The sequence below is a fragment of the Zea mays genome, chromosome 2, assembly GCF_902167145.1.
Source record: "Zea mays cultivar B73 chromosome 2, Zm-B73-REFERENCE-NAM-5.0, whole genome shotgun sequence".
Taxonomy (NCBI): domain Eukaryota; kingdom Viridiplantae; phylum Streptophyta; class Magnoliopsida; order Poales; family Poaceae; genus Zea; species Zea mays.
In genome coordinates, this window is record NC_050097.1 from 5,157,799 (window position 1) to 5,179,688 (window position 21,890).

General features: G+C 40.8%; 1 protein-coding gene across 1 annotated transcript; it reads right to left on the reverse strand.

Moving 5' to 3' along the window:
* Positions 1 to 1,171: 1,171 nt before the first annotated feature.
* LOC103625699 (replication protein A 70 kDa DNA-binding subunit B) lies at positions 1,172 to 21,091 on the reverse strand. The gene is made up of 12 exons (XM_020548022.1): positions 20,587 to 21,091; positions 18,991 to 19,066; positions 3,595 to 3,738; positions 2,988 to 3,261; positions 2,804 to 2,906; positions 2,597 to 2,727; positions 2,442 to 2,523; positions 2,229 to 2,352; positions 1,970 to 2,124; positions 1,483 to 1,888; positions 1,267 to 1,400; positions 1,172 to 1,175 (listed from the first exon to the last, which is right to left on the reverse strand). Exons 3-12 carry the CDS (start codon positions 3,736 to 3,738, stop codon positions 1,172 to 1,174), a joined length of 1,557 nt encoding a protein of 518 aa, XP_020403611.1. The 5' UTR covers positions 18,991 to 19,066; positions 20,587 to 21,091.
* Between the last annotated feature and the right edge of the window lie 799 nt (positions 21,092 to 21,890).

Genomic DNA, 21,890 nt, shown 5'->3' on the forward strand with positions numbered 1-21,890 from the left:
GATAAACAGAGGTGACCAAGATGTACATCCACAAAAGGCAAGACATCATTTGTGACTGACCAAGATGTACATCCACAAAAGGCAAGACATCATTTGTGACGTGTTCAGATTGCAGGTTTGTGAAGGCTGCAAACAAATATAAGAATGTGAGTATAAAGTTCCATAAATATTATGCGCTGGGTCTTTGAAGTTAATGTTATACCAAAGAAAGATATTAAGCACATGTATACAACCTCGAGGCTACACAAACAGGGTCTTGATCGCAAACCAATAGCCTTAGGCAGTTTACTTAGGCAAGAAAGATATGATTACGCAACTGCCTATAGAAGAAGCTATTCACTGGCTAATTACTTTTGGCTCTGCCCAGAGCTATATTCAGCAAAGGCAACAAGTTCGAGATAAAAATACTTTTTTTGCTAAATGAGTAAGAAGTTGGGGTAATATTTTGTGGCTTAAGTTCTTACATTGGTCAAGCAAGGAGCAGATAACCTGAATGGGATGCAAGATATTTCAATATTTGAATTATTATTTCTTGCAATTTTGTAATCTTATTCTTTTTTATAGTTGATTTGTCAAGTCCTTATGTTTTCTGTCTTTGTTGTCATAACTGCAGAAAATCATTTAATCTATTTATCTTGCATTAGCTGATTTGCCAAGTCTTTTTTGCCAAATCTTTAATATAGTGTGATATTTTATGTTTCAATTATATATTTTTGTATAGCTGACTCTTATGTTACTTCGTACATGAAGAGCTGTGAATGTCTTAGCTGAAATGAGGAGTACCCTTGGTCTGAATGACTGTAAATTATTATGCATAAATTCGTCTACAGAAGCAGGTGGTAGTGATGCTGACAATTCATGGCTACCTTATGTGAGGATACTGAATACCTCATACTGAATTTCAGTAACGTTTTAAAATTTTAGCAAATATGCAATCTATTATAATCTTTTTGTTACTAAATGCAGAAAGCTCTTGGTTTGAACCAATGTAAGAAATCTACAATTCTATATTACCTGACGATGCTTGAACCAACGTAAGCTTCACAGACATTTCTATCGTTACTAAATGCAGAAATCTACAATTCTATATTTTCATGTTTTTCTCTATAGTGGTTTTCTGGGCACACAAAGTTTTGTGACACTTTGTTAACTTTTCATGGTACCTAAGGATTCATCTGTCAGGTGATAGTTATAGAGTAACCATCCTGCATTCAGTTGATCAGACTGTGTTGTAAACAACAAGGCACAGAGAGGCAGAGGATGTACCTAGAATCAGCAATTCCGGAAGCCAAGTCATGGCCATCACCAGTTTTATCAGGTGAGCCTCCCAATATCTTCCTCGCAACCTGCCTGGTAACTGAGGACCCACCTTTTGATAGTGGCGTTGGCGATCTTGCACGCTACATCGAAGTGCATAGACTGTAAGGCAACTTGAGTTGGTGGCAACAACAAATTTATTGTGTGTTCGAAAGCATGGGTTACCTTATCCTTGCTGTAGTTTTTGGTGCTCTGTGGTGTCTGAGAAGAGGTACCTCCAGTTGGGACAGAGTCTGCTGATGTAGACTTGGATGCAGCCCACGCAGACGAAATTGATGAAGGTTGGGATCCACTGGGTGAAATTGGAACCTGACCTCCATCACCAATCTCGGCGACAACCGTGTTAACCTGGAAACACACATTGCCTAAAGCAATGGTGCTGTCTGTGAAGCTTACGTTGAATGTGTACACCTTTTCCATCAGCTTAGTTATTTCATCAGGAATAAATCCGGCTGGATTATCCGCGATCAAGATGTCAAGTGGTTTCTTAACAATGCGCTGTGCCATATGTCCAAATAGTATGAAATCAGTCTCGCCTGTCTCATCGCCTGCTGTGATGAGCAACCTGTACCTGCGCATAAAGTAGCAGTCACAGATGTATGATTAAGGAGTCAGCAGGCATAGATGTACCAGACCAATAAACATCACATACCTTGGATTAGGCGGACCAACATGGCCACAACCAGAGTCCGAGCATTTATAGGCATCACCATGAGGCTTTGTTTTCTTGAGGCACTTTCTACAGGACTCGTACCACCATAGTTGATCAATCTTAAGAACGGTAACTGTTACCAACCACTCAACTTTCTAAAAAACAGTTAAATGAGGCAGTACAGGGGTTAGCATTGTTCTCTTAGGCACATAAGAAGAGTGTATAAAAAGATGTAGTCGATTAGCATGAAAGGAACCACCTCATGCTTGAATGGATGCAGGTGTTTGATTTCAGATACTTTCTTATGCTCAGCGGTAGAAATCCTCGGCACACGCTGCGTCGAACCAGCAGCAGACATAATTGGGCTCCTTTTATGCTGCAAGCTGAAAAAGGAGACAAGCGAACTGGACATATAAATGGTAGACTTATATTTTTTGGCACTCAAGGGAAGCGGGTCATGTGTTTATGGTACCTGGCTGCAAGGCTTGTTGCCTCTGGAACCTGCGGATTCACGTACCATTTGCAAGACGATCCACCTGTCAGTGAAGTGGTACCTGAAAGGTTTGGAACCTTCGGTAAACATAGAGTCTTAATAGAAGTGTAAATAGCAAGGTTAGACAAACATACCAGCATAGGATCTAGCAAGAGTACCAACAAAGATAATAATCTGGAGTGAGTCCTGGCCGGCAATACTAATCTGATCAGCCGGGAAGGAGGTTGCCTGCCCACCCCACATCACAACCTCAAGGGGAGTACAGCTACAAACACGATTAAAACGAGTCACAAGTATAACCTCATGGGTAAAATAACTTGCTGCAGAGGTAAGTAACTAACCTCTCATTTTGTATAGTGACGGATCTCTTTGCTGTTTGAGTCTGGCGCATCTTTGTACGAATGGTTGCGACATCCGAGATCATGGTGACCGCGCCAATGACATCTATTTTACATAACAATATAGAGTGACAAGAGAGCATTTGGTAGAACTGTGTAAAACGCAGGATGGATTCATGCTATGTACCTATGAAATACTCCCTAATGTCCACAAGGGTTGTAAGCTGGTCAAAGGGAGTGAGGGAGTAACCAATCTCTGGAAAAGCCGGTGGCACTTCAATAAGCTCCTCAATTGTCGTCCATTTTGTGAAACCGATCATGATATCATTGTCAACAGGCTTGTACATCCTATTTGCTTTCTTGATCTGAACATAGGAGACGTTGTAGACATTGCCCTCCTTTATCATGGGCTTGAAAACGGCAGCGAGTGGAGGGTATATTTGAGCATGAGCACTGCCACCCTACACAAAATAAAAGAAATGCCTTTGACACTATACAATTTTGGCATAATTTTTAGTGATATCATGTGTTTCAATGTTATAAGTGAGGTAACCATTATGTCTGAGAGGGACTGAAGCCAGACTGATTGTCGTAATACGAAGCTAAATGGAGGGAGTAGCATTTATTTAGAATGTGGTTACATATTTATTGGACCATGTTAACATTTTGAAGAAGATGTTGCTGCCATATTCCGAGTAGCATACAAGGACAAGTCTGGAATAATTTTGTGGGATGTAGTTAATGCACCAGAATCAAATCTAGATCAATGTCCATGTAGTAAGAAGATTGCGTACCTCCTCATCGATGAGGACCATATCAGCGTGGAGGAGATTGGACTCATCCTGAGGATCATAAAATTCCCACATACGGGAGACACGGACACACAACCGGTCACTGCAATTCCCAATCATAAGGCTACCAATCAGAACCTCTGCCATCTGCAAAGTAAAGGCAAAAGAGGGACAAGAACATTTGTCCAATGAGTATTTGTTGAGAGTAAGAGATGAAGTAAGCATGCTGAATGTCAGAACAAACACCTTAGTACAAAAGAGGTACCATCGACGAGCGGTGCACGCATAGAAAATTTCAAAACCCAAAAAATGGAAGGGGACAACAGTATGATACATAAATGTATCTACAATATGCACATTTGTACACAAATGAGATCTGTAGTAGGTGAGATGCGCTACGACGATGCTGCTAGCGCAGCATCTAAGACCTCGTGGTAAACAACATTTCGAGTACAGGAGCCACAGGAACCATCATCATTTTCGATCACAATTCTAAGCCCCTCCCTAGATGTCGCACGCGAAACAGCAACATAGAGCTGGCCATGTGTAAATACTGGTTTCTTTAGGTAAAGGCCAACAGTGGAAAGCGTCTGTCCTTGGCTTTTATTTATTGTCATGGCATAGCAGATGCGTAGTGGGAATTGGGTCCTCTGCAAAGTGAAAGGCCATTTTACATTTGTTGTGTTCAGGGCAATACGTGGAATGAATACCTCATTGCCAATCCTGGATCCTGTGAGTATTATGCATCGCAGAACACGCTGACCTAGCTGGGAAATAAGCAGCCTTGTCCCATTACAGAGGCCCATAGTTTGGTTCAGATTGCGAAGCAGCATTACCATTGCACCCTCTTTAAGCACAAGTTTGTGGGAAGGAAAATTGGGTGCATTTATGGAATTGAGGAATTCGGTTGGGTAAAGCACATCAAAATCTGGAATGTGTTCTGCTGATTTTGAAATTGTGTCACAGCTAATGCACTCGACGCCATTGCCAGGTACCATAGAAACAATACGCTCATTGATGTCATCAACAGTTGAATTATTAGGACAAATGATAGCCCGCACAGCTAGGTAATCATAGTTTCTGTGATTTGCAATAAAATTCGGGTACACTTCAGTTATAAGTGCGAGGATCTTGTCACCGTCAACATGAATCAATAGATCGGGAGGGATCGTGATCCACGAAGGCTCGGCCTCGTCGCCCATCTTCTCAACAGGAACAGTACCATCTCCGATGGACAAAACCCATTTGCTAAATTCAGCAAGAGCAGCACGCTTTTCCGACGGTAGGCATGGGTTGGCAAGACGCATGTTCGTGTGTAGGCTCAAGAAGCTGACATGGCGCCAAAGCCTAGAGTTGGTAATGCAAGCATTAACAATCGCAGATCGTGATCCCTTACGAACAACTAGTAGAATCTGACGAAAATCACCGCCCAAGACAACGACTTTGCCACCAAACGGGATAATCGCGTTTGCAGGTTCGTCCTCTGAGAGGATATCGCGCATGGTTCTGTCTAAGGCCTCAAAGCAATGTCGATGCGTCATCGGCGCTTCGTCCCATACAATAAATGAGGACACCTGTATGAGTTCAGCAAGCATGGTCCCTCGCCTAATAGTACACATGGCTGTTTCGTTCATGTCGAAAGGTATCTTGAAACGTGAATGTGCGGTTCGTCCTTTAGGCATTAGCAAAGAAGCAACACCTGAGGAAGCAACGGCAAGTACTATCTTTCCTTTCGATCTGATGTTCGCAATCAGAGTATTCCATAGGAAGGTTTTCCCTGTGCCGCCATGGCCAGATACAAAGAAAAATCCGGGTAAGGAAGATAGTACTCTACCGATAATGGTATCATAGACATGTCTCTGATCGGTATTTAGCTGGGACAGAAGAGATTGGGCTTGCATGGACAATACCAACGGTTCAACGTCAAGTTCATCGTTAAGCAATTTATTTTCGTACATGTGATCATTTCGTGCAGACAGTTTGGGCAAGTTAAAGTCATCAATATTCCCTCCGCTGTCAGAAAACAGTTGTGTTAGCTTCTTTATCAGCAGCGGCATAAGTTGTTCCGGTGGCACAATGTAGCGCGGATTGGCCAGTGCGCGGGTGAGTGAGCGATTAATGTCATCCGTGAAATATAGCCAGTACTTATTGAAAGTCGCCTAGAGGGGGGGTGGATAGGCGAAACCTAAAAATTAAAACTTTATCCCCCAACTAGATTCTTTGATTAGTGGTTAGAACAAGATGAACAATTATCGGAGTATAAAAACTAAGTTCTTGCTAGCAAAGAGTATAGCTTTCAAATAATGCGGAAGTGATAAATCAATACAACTAATAATTCTATGATAACAAAGCAAGAAAGCTTAGATGAAAAAGAGCACTAACTCAAGTTCTTTTCTTGCGGGGTGTTGCTTCACTTAAATGAGAGTTTAACTTGAAACAACACCAAATGATATGAGCAAAGAATAGTGCAAGAGAACTTAGAGTACGGGAAAGCAAACAAATCACAAGCAAAAGCACAATGAACACGGGTGATTTGTTTTACCGAGGTTCGGCCCTCGAAGGCCTAGTCCCCGTTGAGGAGTCCACTTAAGGACGGGTCTTTTTCAACCCTTTCCCTCTCTCCCGATCACACAAGGATCGGCGAGCTCTTCTTCTTCTCAAGGATCACTCTCGATCCCACAAGGACCACCACAATCTTTGGTGTCTCTTGCTAGCTTTTACAAGCCTCCAACACTTTGGAGGAAGTTTGAATGGGAGTCAAAAACTCCACGCGCAAATGAACACAAAGATGAAGCGCACACTATCTCTCAATGAATCTCACAAGGCACTAGGGCTAAACTCAATTGAGTAGCTCTCAATTTCCCGCTCTCTCTTTTGTGGCACTTGTGTTGGTTGTAGTGGGCTAGATCTTGTGTATAGGATGTATCAATGAATATGTGTGGTTGGGAGGGCTTGAGTATGTCAACTAGATGACTTGGAATGTTGCTTGGACTCCCACACCTTGAAGTGGCCGGTTGGGGTGGTATATATAGCCACCATCCAATTTTGTAGCCGTTGGAGAAGCTGCTGGTCGATGGGCGCACCGGACAGTCCGGTGCACACCGGACATGTCCGGTGCCCCAGCCACGTCATCTTATCCGTTGGGGTTGGAGCTGGTCGACCGTTGGAGGCTTTTGTCCACATGTGGCACCGGACAGTCCGGTGCACACCGGACAGTCCGGTGCCTCTCTGATCCTCTGCTCTGACTTCTGCCGCGTGTACTGTTCTGCACTGTTTACTGTCAGAGTCGACCGTTGGGCGCAAATGACCGTTGCTCCGCTGGCACACCGGACAGTCCGGTGCACACCGGACAGTCCGGTGAATTTTAGCGGAGCAGACTTCGTGAAATCCCGAGGCTGCCGAGTTCCTGAGGCCGCGTTCCGTTGGAGCACCGGACACTGTCCGGTGTACACCGGACAGTCCGGTGAATTATAGCGTGCCGGCCCTGGACTTTCCCGAAGGTGGCGAGATTGAGTCTGAGTCCCCTGGTGCACCGGACAGGTACTGTTCACTGTCCGGTGGCACACCGGACAGTCCGGTGCGCCAGACCAGGGGTGCCTTCGGTTGCCCCTTTGCTCCTTTATTTTGACTCTTGTCTTATTCTTTTTATTGGTTTTATGTTGAATCTTTGGCACCTGTAGAACATATAATCTAGAGCAAACTAATTAGTCCAATTGTTTGTGTTGGACATTCAATCACCAAAATCATTTAGGAAAAGGTTTAAAGCCTATTTCCCTTTCAATCTCCCCCTTTTTGGTGATTGATGCCAACACAAACCAAAGCAAATATATAAGAGAATAATTGAACTAGTTTGCATAGAATAGGTGCAAAGATTACTTGGAATTAAACCAATATTCATAAAATATGCACGGATGCTTTCTTTCTTTATTTTATTTAGTATTTTGGACCACGCTTGCACCACATGTTTTGTTTTTGCAAATTCTTTTTGTAAATCCATTTCAAAGAAAGAGTTTGTAAAGCATTTTCAAGATTCTAAATTTTCTCCCCCTGTTTCAAATGCTTTTCTTTTGACTTAACAAAACTCCCCCTAAAAGCGATCCACCTCTTAGTGTTCAAGAGGGTTTTGATATACCATTTTTGAAGTTCAAGAGGGTTTTGATATACCATTTTTGAAATACTCCTTTCTCCCCCTTTTTGAACACAATAGGATACCAAATGATAAATACTTTTGGAAAGCACTAAGTTTTTGAATTTGGTGGTGGTGCGGTCCTTTTGCTTTGGGCTCATTTCTCCCCCTTTTTGGCATGAATCGCCAAAAACGGAATCATTAGAGCCCTCGAAGTGCTATCTTCCCCTTTGGGCATAAATAAATGAGTTAAGATTATACCAAAGGCGAAGTCCGGTCTTTTAGCTTTGGGCTCTTACTCTCTCCAAAGACGAAGCCCTTTTCTTTGATGCTCATTTCTCCCCCAAAGAATAGAGAGTTGCTTGGAGTGATGGCGAAGTATGATATACGGAGTGGAAGCCTTTGTTTTCGCCGAAGACTCCATTTCCCTTTCAATCTACGACTTAGCATAGTAATATACTTGGAAACATATTAGTCGTAGTCATGGTACGGGAATAATAGGATATATGCATTTGTACCAAAATGAAAGAGATATGATCAAGAGATATGTCAATTAAGCATGATCATATTTCTATACAACATAGATTGCTCCCCCTAAATATGTGCATGGAGAGAACACATAGTTTGGCCTAAAATGCCAATTGCACATAATTAGGTTAATGAGAACATATCTAAATCATATAGAATGTGAAGTGCATGGTGTCATAGGATAAGTGTGATGCTCATGACAGTTTATGCACTTATGAAAGCATGTTGCAAACATTTTAAGCATTTTCCTTTAAAGATTTCAAAGAGACTTAAGGACCATCCACCTTTGGAACAAAGGTAGCTTATCCTCGTTACAAGGTTAAGCTTTAAGCTCTTTGACAATAGAACCATTTCATCTAGTTTTAGCAAAGATGCAATAATGCATGACTGAAATTTTAAGAGGTTAAACTAGGTATGAAGCAGGGATAAATGCATGAACATACTTTCTCTTCCTTTTATACAAGATATGCAAGGAATGTAGGAAGATTTAGGTACATGTATGAATAAGATTGAATAGTTTTACCCTTTTGTACCTTTACATAGTGATGCTCTCTTCATTGTGCATTGTCCTTGGTCTTATTGAATTTGCCTAAGACCTGTACTCAAGACAATACATGGAAATATTTTGCACAAGAGAGAGTTCTACAACTAGTGATCCTTTTCCAAGTTAATGTTAGATCAAATTAAATGGATCACAAATTGTATAGAGGCAACATGAATTCTCCTTTCAACTTAGTGCATATCAAGAGATAGATGTCGATTGAAATTACTCATGAAATCAAATTGGAATTGCATGAAGCACTAAGAAGCATAAGTGTTAATTGAAGTTATTCATTGATCAAACAAGCAATAGATGCGATCAAAAGAACAACATAGGCATTAGATCATCAAACACACTTAAGATAGGAGAATCCAGCAGAGATGCTACTATAACAATGAAAGCTACAATCCTTGATAAAAGCTACATTATTTTAACAAGTTGGATTGATGTGAAGTAGCATACTTTATGAGAAACATTATTCTCATGCAAGAGACTATATGAAATTACTAAGATAACGCAATAGTCTCAACATAATCAAAATATAGGAATGGACTCCTCCTAAAGATATGCATCAAGTAATTGAAGAATTGATTTCGATGCATTCACTTTTAAAGATATAAAGGGAGACCCATTATACATCTTGATCAAGGCTAATAAAATTTGCAATAAACAACTTAAGCCTTGTATTCTCACAATGAAAAAGATTTAGAATGCTTACAACCACACCATTGATTGTTGTGAAGACCTTAATGTCCAAGTAGGTGTTGTTGTTCTTGATGTTCTTCCTTTTTCATTTGAGTGTCCTCCCTTTGTAGTTGTCTCTTTTTCCTCCCAAACTTATTGAAAATACTTAAGAGAGATGTCAATAGCGCAAGGGAGTATATGATGAATGATGATTTCTTTTAGAAAATAAATATGAACAATTCATCATCCATAAGTCACACAAACATGAAGTAAAATCCCTAGCATTAGTGCACATCATAGGAAAAGAGGAATATGCACTATTTAACCATTTGATCAATCAGGAATTTACTTCTTCATATTAAGTTTATTAATCATTACTTTGAAAACAAGTCAATATGAGAACATTTATAGCAAAGGTATGAAATAGATTCTAATGGACAAGTGCATTAATGAGATTGAGGTTGAATGTACATCTTAGCCAATTAAAATTCAACCAAGAATCTATTTCTTCACAAAGATATAATTATAGTAAACAGTCATTGATGGGAACTATATTTGGTTAAGAGGATGAGTTCCCATACCTTTGCTTTTACCTTTCTTCCTTTGGGTGAAGATCAAACCCTTTGAGGCTTGTGGCATTAAACTTGCACTTACTCGTTTGTCGATTTTCATAAGTAAGCTCAAGTGAAAAGTTAATGGCAACACAAGCACTAGTTTCCCTTTTTGTAATCATTTTGATAAGGAATGCAAAACTAGATTACTAAAAGCATGGAAACTTCATAGCATGAACTAGATTATCCATTGTTATGCTCAATTTTAACTCATAAAACAAGCATAACCAATCTTTTAAGATTATGGAAATAAATCTAATTCATGATATGGAAAGCGATAAATGTAGAAGAATCATATCCAATTTAAGCAATAAGACATACAACATAAATTATTGGATTGATTTTCCTTGTCATGATGGATTACGCATTTCCATAGAGAAATTTATCTCTACAAGTGAGACTACTTAAATTACTTAGATAAAAACATTAGTCTCACTTTTCTAGCTATAGAGAGAATTTTCCTTTTATAAGTGTCCTAAGTATTTGAATTCCTTACATGACACCTTATTCTTTTAAGAACATGAAGTATCTCTCTATATCTAGAACATGGCAACAATAGAATAATTAATGTATGCCATGGGAACTTGCAACAATTTAAAGCATGTAGATTGTCATAATATAGAATTGATAAATACACAATCTACCATATGAGAGGAATTTCTTCAAAGAATGATGACATAATTTTAAAACATGCTTAAGTGCTTTCTATTTCTATGTGACTACACAAGACACACGACAATTTAAGATAATTGCACTTAAAAGTTACCATCCTTTGATTTTCCTCCATGTTGTAGGCTTTGATATTCCGCACATGATGATTCTTTATTTCCTACAACATTAATATCTTCCCGAGATGATATGAGTTTTGAATACAATAAATTGAAGTAACCTTGGGTCAATCTTGAATATGTAGATCATTTGAAAATTGATAGCTTGAGTTGATAAGAATTGAATTAACTCCCTCAAGCACCCCAAAGGTTCACACCATCTCCTTCTCCTACAAAGCTTGTCAAGCACATTTTGGTACCCATCGCTTGATGGGTCCGTTAAGGTTAGTGAACAAAGATCTAGGAACCCAAGTGTCCTTTGTGCTAGCGCTTGGTAAACTTGTTACCTTTCTAGCACAAGTTGCAATTTTGGGTTGCCTAGTTACATGAAAATTAATTGACAAGTTAGGAGTGGGAATTTTACCAATGGGACAATCTTTGCATTGATGTCCCTTCTTTCGGCAAGTGTAGCATAGGCGTTTTCCAAATTTTGAAGATTTCTTCTTTCCTTGTTTATTGCTTGCTACATGGTTAGTAAAAATTTTCTTTTCTAACCCTATGCCTCTTTGTTTTAAATGGGGACAAGATCTAAGCAAGTGTCCCTTCTTGGAGCATTTAAAACAAAGTCTATCATCCTTGTTAATAATCAAGCCATTTTTAATGTAGGGACACGACCTAATCAAGTGCCCCTCTTCAAAGCATTCACTACACCTCTTAATGTGAAGTGTGACTTGATCATTACCTTGGATGTTACCTTTTGTGGAGGCGTGGTTGAGGCTTTTGGAGGAGGTGTTGAATTTCATATTTTGTTCCCTCCTCATTGCAATCCTCAAATCCTTGACATTTTCTTCAAGGGATGTAGTGCATGCCACGGTTGTTCCCGTCTCAAGCTTCTTCACCATGTGATCACAGTTATCTTGAGAAGGTTGGGCAATGCATTTCCCTTTTAGTTGTGTCAAGCTCTTCTTTAGCCTCTTATTTTCTTCTTTGAGCTTTTGATATGAATCATCATTGGTTCCTGCAACTTCTGGCTCAAAGGAAGATTTGCTTGTCGACGGACAACAAGCATTAGCACATGGTAATATAGTATTAATTTGAATACATGTGCACGAGTGAGGTTGTTGGGATTTAAAGTTCTCTATCACAACCTCATGAGCAATGTTTAATATGATATGATCATTCATAAGATTTTCATGAGAACATAGAAGCATATCATATTTTTCTTGAAAAGCTAGATTTTCAATTTTTAGCTTTTCTACTTGGTCCTTTAGCAAGGTATTCTTATTTGCTAATTGAGCGATATAATGTAATGCGTTATTTTGCTCAATTGAAATAGTTTCATACCTTTGGACCAAATCAACATGAGAGCACTTTAGCTCCTCATGTTCTTTAGTCAACTCGTCAAAGTGTTGCATCTTTATGGAGAGAATATCTTCTAGCCTTTGACGAGCTTCGCTTTGCTCTCTCGCTCTCTCTAGAAGTTTGAGCATGACCGCCTTATCTTCTTGGCTTAGGCGAGCGTAGAGATGCACAAAGCTTCTTTCTTCCTCCTCATCCTCATTTGTGCTTCCGCTATCATTTTCATTAGCCACACAACACATGTGTGAATCGAAATGGGAAGACAAACCTTTTGGAGAGGTGGATTCATCGTTTGGTCTCCATCGTTCATTCTCTTCTTCTTCCTTGCAAGGGTTAGTATCACAAATACCAAAGGAAGTAGAAGCACAAAATGAACTATCATTTTTGGACTCATCAAATTTGCTTCTAATTCTAGTCCAAATATCATGCGCATCATGGACGGATTCATCATAGTTTGATATGAAGGCACGATAATCTTCTTTGCTAAGAGAATTGTTTAAGATGTCAAAAGCTAGGTAGTTTAAGCGATAACATCTTTGATCCTCCTCGGAATTAATTTTTCCATTAAAACTAGAGGGAAAAATACTCTTGTCAATAATTTGTTCTAATTGAGGATGTATGGTTCTAAAGGCATTTATCACACTAGTAGACCATGAATCATAATTAGAACAATCATCAAGTAATATCTCAAGAGTTACCTCCTTTTGAGTTGCGTTCGTTGGAGGAGTCTTCTTGTTCTTTTGGGATCTTCTACGAGCCATCACTTCGAGTTGTTAGACTCAAGATGAAGTGCCTAGCTCCGATACCAATTGAAAGTCGCCTAGAGGGGGGGTGGATAGGCGAAACCTAAAAATTAAAACTTTATCCCCCAACTAGATTCTTTGATTAGTGGTTAGAACAAGATGAACAATTATCGGAGTATAAAAACTAAGTTCTTGCTAGCAAAGAGTATAGCTTTCAAATAATGCGGAAGTGATAAATCAATACAACTAATAATTCTATGATAACAAAGCAAGAAAGCTTAGATGAAAAAGAGCACTAACTCAAGTTCTTTTCTTGCGGGGTGTTGCTTCACTTAAATGAGAGTTTAACTTGAAACAACACCAAATGATATGAGCAAAGAATAGTGCAAGAGAACTTAGAGTACGGGAAAGCAAACAAATCACAAGCAAAAGCACAATGAACACGGGTGATTTGTTTTACCGAGGTTCGGCCCTCGAAGGCCTAGTCCCCGTTGAGGAGTCCACTTAAGGACGGGTCTTTTTCAACCCTTTCCCTCTCTCCCGATCACACAAGGATCGGCGAGCTCTTCTTCTTCTCAAGGATCACTCTCGATCCCACAAGGACCACCACAATCTTTGGTGTCTCTTGCTAGCTTTTACAAGCCTCCAACACTTTGGAGGAAGTTTGAATGGGAGTCAAAAACTCCACGCGCAAATGAACACAAAGATGAAGCGCACACTATCTCTCAATGAATCTCACAAGGCACTAGGGCTAAACTCAATTGAGTAGCTCTCAATTTCCCGCTCTCTCTTTTGTGGCACTTGTGTTGGTTGTAGTGGGCTAGATCTTGTGTATAGGATGTATCAATGAATATGTGTGGTTGGGAGGGCTTGAGTATGTCAACTAGATGACTTGGAATGTTGCTTGGACTCCCACACCTTGAAGTGGCCGGTTGGGGTGGTATATATAGCCACCATCCAATTTTGTAGCCGTTGGAGAAGCTGCTGGTCGATGGGCGCACCGGACAGTCCGGTGCACACCGGACATGTCCGGTGCCCCAGCCACGTCATCTTATCCGTTGGGGTTGGAGCTGGTCGACCGTTGGAGGCTTTTGTCCACATGTGGCACCGGACAGTCCGGTGCACACCGGACAGTCCGGTGCCTCTCTGATCCTCTGCTCTGACTTCTGCCGCGTGTACTGTTCTGCACTGTTTACTGTCAGAGTCGACCGTTGGGCGCAAATGACCGTTGCTCCGCTGGCACACCGGACAGTCCGGTGCACACCGGACAGTCCGGTGAATTTTAGCGGAGCAGACTTCGTGAAATCCCGAGGCTGCCGAGTTCCTGAGGCCGCGTTCCGTTGGAGCACCGGACACTGTCCGGTGTACACCGGACAGTCCGGTGAATTATAGCGTGCCGGCCCTGGACTTTCCCGAAGGTGGCGAGATTGAGTCTGAGTCCCCTGGTGCACCGGACAGGTACTGTTCACTGTCCGGTGGCACACCGGACAGTCCGGTGCGCCAGACCAGGGGTGCCTTCGGTTGCCCCTTTGCTCCTTTATTTTGACTCTTGTCTTATTCTTTTTATTGGTTTTATGTTGAATCTTTGGCACCTGTAGAACATATAATCTAGAGCAAACTAATTAGTCCAATTGTTTGTGTTGGACATTCAATCACCAAAATCATTTAGGAAAAGGTTTAAAGCCTATTTCCCTTTCACTTATCAAATAAAGCACGAACATTGCCAACCGAGCAATGGAGGGCAACTGTTACAAAGAGTTGGCGTAGCTAGTGTGATGAGGCAGAGACGATGGCCTCGTCAAAGAGAAGGCTCCATTCGTTATCGCTTTCAAGAAGGCCCCTCGCCTCACATGCCTCGCGAAAGGTACCATAGACCGTGCCACTAAATGTCCTTAGATCAACATAACTCGTTGCACCTTTAACTATCATCAATAGCATGCGCAAGTAGTACAGTTCACCGGCCGTTGGATGAACGTAGTACATCTGTCCAATTTTGTGACAAGGGGTTCTTTTCTGCCACAGTCGATCCGAAGAGTGCCAAGACCACTCAGTAGGGAAATCACAGTATGTTAGGTGTCGGTATCCAGGATTTCTTACATTGGTGTTAAACCACTCAGTTAGCATGGAACTTTTTGCTGCGGGGGACTCTAGGAGAGACGCTAAGGTAATACCCGGTTCATACCGAACATAGTTATTGTTGGGCAAATGGACAACAAGACGTTCAACCGCAGGTATTCTAAAATGAATGTCGAACTCAAAAATACGCCAGATGGCTTCACATATGGATAGGTATCTTGCATCGATATACTCTTGAATTTCATTGCGAGGAGCTACCTGAGGTTCAGGTGACGCGTTGGCTGTCTTTGCCGTCACCTCAAAATATACCTTCGCTCGATCACTTCCTTTAGTAACGTACTTAAACAAGTATTTAATCATGTTTGATTTGTTACACCACTCAACATTGATATGCGCACAATATTTTTTGAGCAACGCCATGTTATAAGGAACAACGCTCCTATTATCTAGCTTAATCCCATTCTTAACAATGTATCTATCATCATCGCGTCTCTTATATATCATGAACCCAAAATCATCAACGATAGTCTCAGCCTGGAAGGACTTAGGGTAGTTTTTTGAGCATTTGTCATTCTTCATACAGGGGCATCTTTTGTTGTGTTGACCGCATGGGCCGTGCATCATGAATTCGTCAACCAATGCATATCCCAATGGGTCAGTTCTGAAATCAGGTACCTCAGCACAGATAAATCCATCAATAGTGGAGGCATCAAAGTCAGAGGAGCGGTTTGCCAGCCAAACAAGGCAATGGATGTGGGGTAGGCCACGTTTCTGGAACTCCACAGTATATAGCGCTGCAGAAATGTTTGGTAAACACGAGGTTTTCAAATGGAAAGTGATAAGTTGAGGGAAGAACACATAAAGGGCCACAAACGCCAGCATACCTGCAAGTACAGGGCCAAATGTCTTTCCCTCCCTGATATCAGTTATGAACTCATCGACTTTCATGTGGAAGACACGAACAATCACGTCGGAGCGATCGCATGGCTGCTGTCCGGTTTCAAAACGAATGGCATCCGCTATTTCTTTCCACTTAGTGTTGCACGTGAAGGTCACGAACAAGTCAGGAGGGCCAAAGACTCTACATATTGCCATAGCATCTTGGTAGTTCATCACATGATACCTTCTACCACCAGTAAACGACGAAGGAACAATCATCCTGCTTCCAACGGAATCAGCACTAACCAAACCCTTATCAATGGCATCAGACACACCCTGCACTGTTTCGTATCGCAAATCTTTCTGGTGGTCAGCTATAAATTGCAATCTAGAGGCTTCGACTGTGGAATACGCATCGACGCCAATCTGATCGCTGAGCCTACCATAGCAAGTGTATGGGTTTGCATCACGCAACCTATAGTGTGTGTGGTATCTAACAAACTCAAGCATCGTCGTGTATCTACGTTTCGTTCGTTCGTTGACGTCATCATCCGCATACCTAATGCCAAGATGGAATCCATGTTCACCATAGGGAAAAAGGAGTGGGTACTGTAGAGCCATATAACACGGATGTAAATGTGAAACACGTTTGAGACCATGTTTCTTAGCATGAACAAGGACATCGTACGTGTACTGAGCAGATGAGTAATCACCAACAATTATGGCAGCTATCTCACCGCTCGAAGGCAAATTATACTGGACATCATGTCTAGTATTGCAGCCCAATAAACGTAACGTTATCTCGCTATTGTGTGTTTGTTCTATGCGTTCACGAGCACAACGAAAGGCCTTCACAAGCTCATTATGCGCGTCAAGCATCTCCATCAAGGACTGTGTAACAACGGAGTCTGGGCAAGAAGCACCGGCATCATCACTCTCAAAAACGTGGAGCCTACTTTGTAGCTCAGCATCAGGATCATGTATGTAAAGTTGAGCAAACTTGGGCTGTGAACCTGGACGAGGCAGCAACGTTCCAATTCGGTGATGAACCACACCATTAATTCGGAAAACATACGGTGCAGTACCATTGTTTATAGCCTTGTCGACGGCAGCACCCAAGGAGGTGAAAGCGAAAAGTGAGTTGTAATATCGTATCTGGCGCAAAAATCGTTTTGAGCGAGCGTCGCCATCAAACCTCAGAAGAGTTCGCAGAGGTTCAGGTGGTTTTTTGTAAGGTTCCAACCTGATTCGCCCACCCTTACAACAAAGGTTGTAGACAATCCTTCGCTGAGTTACAGCAGAAGCACTCTTGACACGCTCTTGGAACCAAAAGAAGGCGCCGCAAAAAGGGCATTCGTGCGTCGGGCCACCATAATAAGAAAGGAATGGATTGTTGTCTGAAGGAACACAAAACAACAATGGATCAGCAGAACACAACAGAGGTAAGACCCGCGCATGTGGAGATTGTAGCGCCTAGTGGGCACCTTTCAAGCGAGCAATGTATGAGTCCTTTAGAGGAACAACAGGAGCATGTAGAGTCGAGCATGGAGCCTGTGTTGTACAAACTCGTGCCCGCCTCCTTACTTCAATTCGACGGTGTCTATTGGAGGTGGAAGCCTCTCTAGGGAAATGCAACAACGATCTAGGATCTATGTTTTACCAGGTCACAACAAGGAGGAGAGCATAAGAATGAGCGTGTGATGCATCATAATCCTAATATATGTACATGATACATACGAGGTCTTAGTGGAAACGTCGACCAAATAGGGATGCATTGTTGGTTAAGCAAGGACGTCTGAGTGGTCATGTCCGATGGAGACAATACAAGTATGTATGTGGCAACCATTTGTTAAGAAACAAGGTCATCATCTTGCAAACAGATTTAGCAACGAGCAGGGGACTCAGAAACAGTGTAAGTCATTAAATAGAAAGGAAAACGTGGCCAAAGGAACAAACCAGAGGTGGTAGGTCTCCTCTTCCTCTCATTTCCAGGAGAGCGACCAGTACTCTGACATGGCCCATGGTCCATTGGTCAACAGTTTATAGAATCGCAAATGGAGTGTCTAGGTATGGGACAAGAGCACAGGTATCACATTGGAATCAGTTCTGAATACCACCAGAGGTAACAGCAAGTAGGGAGGTAAAGCCAAGATGGGCAAAAAGGAGAAGCATACATGATAAATCAGAGTATGGATGTATGAAGCACGTGCAAACGTAACAAGTAAACCATAACAACTAACCAAAGCACAGTAAATAACATGGAGCACGCAGAACCTGCGACATACATAACACAAAAATGCACAGACATATAGGTCTCACACGGCAATATACCATCGTTTATGGATTTTTAGCTCTTCATGTAATATTAGATCACAGGATAATAGAACCCAACTATTCCGTGAGGATGCATAATAGTGCCTATCTTTAGAAGATCTCTTAAGCAAGAAGAAGGAAAAGCAAAACTTACTAATTATGTCATGGCAGCACGACAACCTATCCTGAGGACGCATAATACCATAAGTAGATGATACAAAGTGTTTATTAACATATCAATGGGCAAACATAATGACAATAGACCTGATGACCAGATTACATAAAGGCTTGGATAGAGGAGCTTAGCACACGCATGGCAGAAAGGCTAAGAGATCGATTAGAAAATGGGCAAATACATAGCAAGGCATGAGATGTTGTTGCATGTAGTTTGCCATGGACATTTTCTCATGATTTTTAGCTGTTTTTTTGACTAAAGGAACCTCATAGCTTATATGAGCAAATATAGGGTAATGAAGATGCAGGAGTTTTCTGGTATCAAGTGTGAACACATTTCGTAAACACAAATCATGCTACAATCAAAAAATGTAAACATATTTTAGTTGTGATTCTTCGTTAGCTTTATCCCATAGGTATAAGCCTAAAATACAAATCATGACCTATATATAAAAGTTCAATCTAACGCATAGAGAGGTCAAATCCCGCATGAACACAACACACCACTGACCAATCGCCAATCCAAAACTCGAAATCCCCAAAATCACAAACACATGTTAAGATTAATGCATCACACAGAACAAGCATGAGATCAAACCTTGCCCCTTTGATAGAAACCGTGCACGGTGCGTCTAGTACTTGTTCTCCTTCAGCCTCGTCGCGGAGCGTCTCCCCTGGAAGGAACACCAAAACAAGCAGAAATCGGATTAGATTAGATCAAAATATTATGTCTCGTTTGGAAGGAACACCAAGAAACACAGAATCTAGATGAGTGTAGCATGGTGTGGGGGTCCAGGTAGCTGTTTATATTAAAAAACTGAAAAAAAACACATTTCTGCTTATAAGCTGAAAATCACATTTCTTCTTTGATAGGTAGTTGTTTATACTAAAAACTGAAAAAACTGAAAATATGAAATCTGGAAACTGGGCATCAGATTTCAGCTTACAAGCTCAAAATCCAAAAACATGATGTGATCCAAACCGACGATTTCAATTTTCGTATTTGAACAAGATTCCTAGCTTGTATGAATCAGATTCAATTTTCAGCATGACATGAACCAAAACAATGATGTCCAAGCTGTTTCTAGGGATATTTGTTCAGCTATTTCTGTCTGGTGTGTTATTCAAGTAGTAAACGAAGTATGATCGATCAACTATGATCTTGTAACAAAGACGTGCTACTACCTTAACACCCCATTATTTATAACCGCTACCTATTTCCACTAATATCTTGGCTGAGAAGCAGAAACCGAATTAGATCATATCAAAATATTATGTCTCGTTTGGAAGGAACACCAAAAAAACAGAATTCAGATCAGTGTAGCATGGTGTCGGGGTCCAGGTAGCTGTTTATATTAAAAAACTTAAAAATCACATTTATGCTTCTAAGCTGAAAAATCACATTTCCCCTTTGATAGGTAGTTGTCTATATTAAAAATCTGGAAAACTGAAAATATGAAATCTGGAAACTGGGCATCAGATTTTAGCTTGTAAGCTGAAAATCTAAAAACATGATGTGTTCCAAACTGACGATTTCAATTTTCAGATTTGAACAGGATTCCTAGCCTGTATGAATCACATTCAGTTTCCAGCATGGCTTGGATGAAATGAAATGCATGCGCTAACTGAAAATATGAAAAAGTATGGACTTAATGTGATCCAAACGGAAAACTGGAAACTAAAATGTATGGACTGGACACCGAAAACTATATTTGATCAAAGTAGAGTACAGACATGAACTGAAACAATGATGTCCGAGCTGTTTCTAAGGATATCTGTTCAGCTATTTCTGCTTGGTGTGTTATTCAAGTAGTAAACGAAGTATGAATGATCAGCTATAATCTTGTAACAAAGATGTGCTACTACTTTAACACCCCATAATTTATAACTGCTATCAAAATTATTCGTTCTAAACAGCCACCTATTCATCTTGGCTGGATCGATGTTTTAGGTTGCAAATATTTGGATTCTGCCATTCTAAAATCTGAAATGCACTAAGCCCCATTGGGACCAGCACTATTTTAGGTAGCAGCCAAAAAAAACACAGGCACAAGTACATATACGCAGAGGAAAAACAAACTATACGAGCTGACTGTGGTAAGTCCTTTAGTAGGAAAACACCAAATCAGAGAACAACAATATTGTTAACCCATGAAAAGTGCATCCAAAGAAATAGATCAAAAGTGTTCCATACCAAATGTTGTGATGCTATCTCTACTGAAGGTCTCAGGTCGACGTCCCCTTCAAAGTATACGAACTCACATCCAGAGCGTAAGTTGCACTATGGGATCTAACCCATTGTGGGTCCTCTCGCTGGGAGGTCCTATCCCTGAGAAAAAGAACAAGAAACAAAGAAAACAGAGGTTAGTGTATAATAGAAAACATTACCTAGGTTTAAACAAAGAAGGAACGTAACACAGATTCATCAGATCTTTTCTTGTAAAGCAAATGATTGGCTAAAACAATAGCTAACACGCGCACCAACAGATGCCTTGGCAAGTTCTAGGGTTCAGCAGCAAAGCGAGCGACTCTCACGGTAGCTGACGACTCAGAAAAATAACAAACCCAAAGAGTCCTCGAGGACATCGGTAGATATAGGGATCTAAAATGCGAAGAGGGGAGGGAGAGCATAGACTGAGCCATGTAATAATAAACAAAGTGATAGCGGTACTATCCCTGTTGCCGTAGACCAGAGAACAGCTCCGGCTAGGGATGAAAACGGTCGGAAACGGTCGGTAAACAATAAAACCATTACCGTTTTCATATTTTTTATCGAAAACGAAATCGAAAACGGTAACTCCGGAAACGGAAACGATATCGGTATTTCGGAAACATCGGAAACGAAAGTTCGGTGCGGAAAATACACCGGTAACGGTCGAAATCTAAAATACGATCGGTAAACATATCAAACCTCACAATACAACAAAGTTGACAAAAGATCACAAAGACCACAAGTTCATAATTCATGATATAACAAGTTCACAAGGACCACAAATTTATAATATAAAAAGTTTACAAAGATAACAAGTTCATAATATAACAAGTTCACAGTATAACAAGTTCATAAAAAACACAAGTTTACAGACTCAAAGTTCATAATTCACAATATCCACTCGATTTAGCTGACATGGCATGCTTACTCATGAAATATTTTTTCCTCACATAAAGAGTTTTTTCACAGCCTCAAAGGAAAGCCCTAAAATCTAGTGTGATTCGTTTGAGAGACCAGATGATTAATCTCAACTGCCTTCCAACACCATTTATCCCAAAAAAAATCTTAAAACATCCAAAAAATACAAAAATAAGTAATCCTTATCCAGAGAAGTATAGGCGATGCGAAAAAATCACATGCTGGAAAATTCCGAAAAAAATTCCGAGACACAATTCCGGAAATTTCCGAGACACAAATCCGGTAATTTCCGACAAATACCGATAACCGAAGGAAACGGTCGGTAAAACACAACGCCGATTCCGATACCGATTCCGATAGAAAATTCC

What these genes read in the sequence shown, in the direction of transcription:
- LOC103625699 (XM_020548022.1), bottom strand. Translation starts at nt 3,738, where the DNA reads ATGGCAGAGGTTCTGATTGGTAGCCTTATGATTGGGAATTGCAGTGAC. An exon ending in TGGTCCTCATCGATGAGGAG is followed by an intron (nt 3,262 to 3,594) that starts GTACGCAATCTT and finishes TATTTTGTGTAG; the next exon opens with GGTGGCAGTGCTCATGCTCA. An exon ending in AAAACTACAGCAAGGATAAG is followed by an intron (nt 1,401 to 1,482) that starts GTAACCCATGCT and finishes ACTTCGATGTAG; the next exon opens with CGTGCAAGATCGCCAACGCC.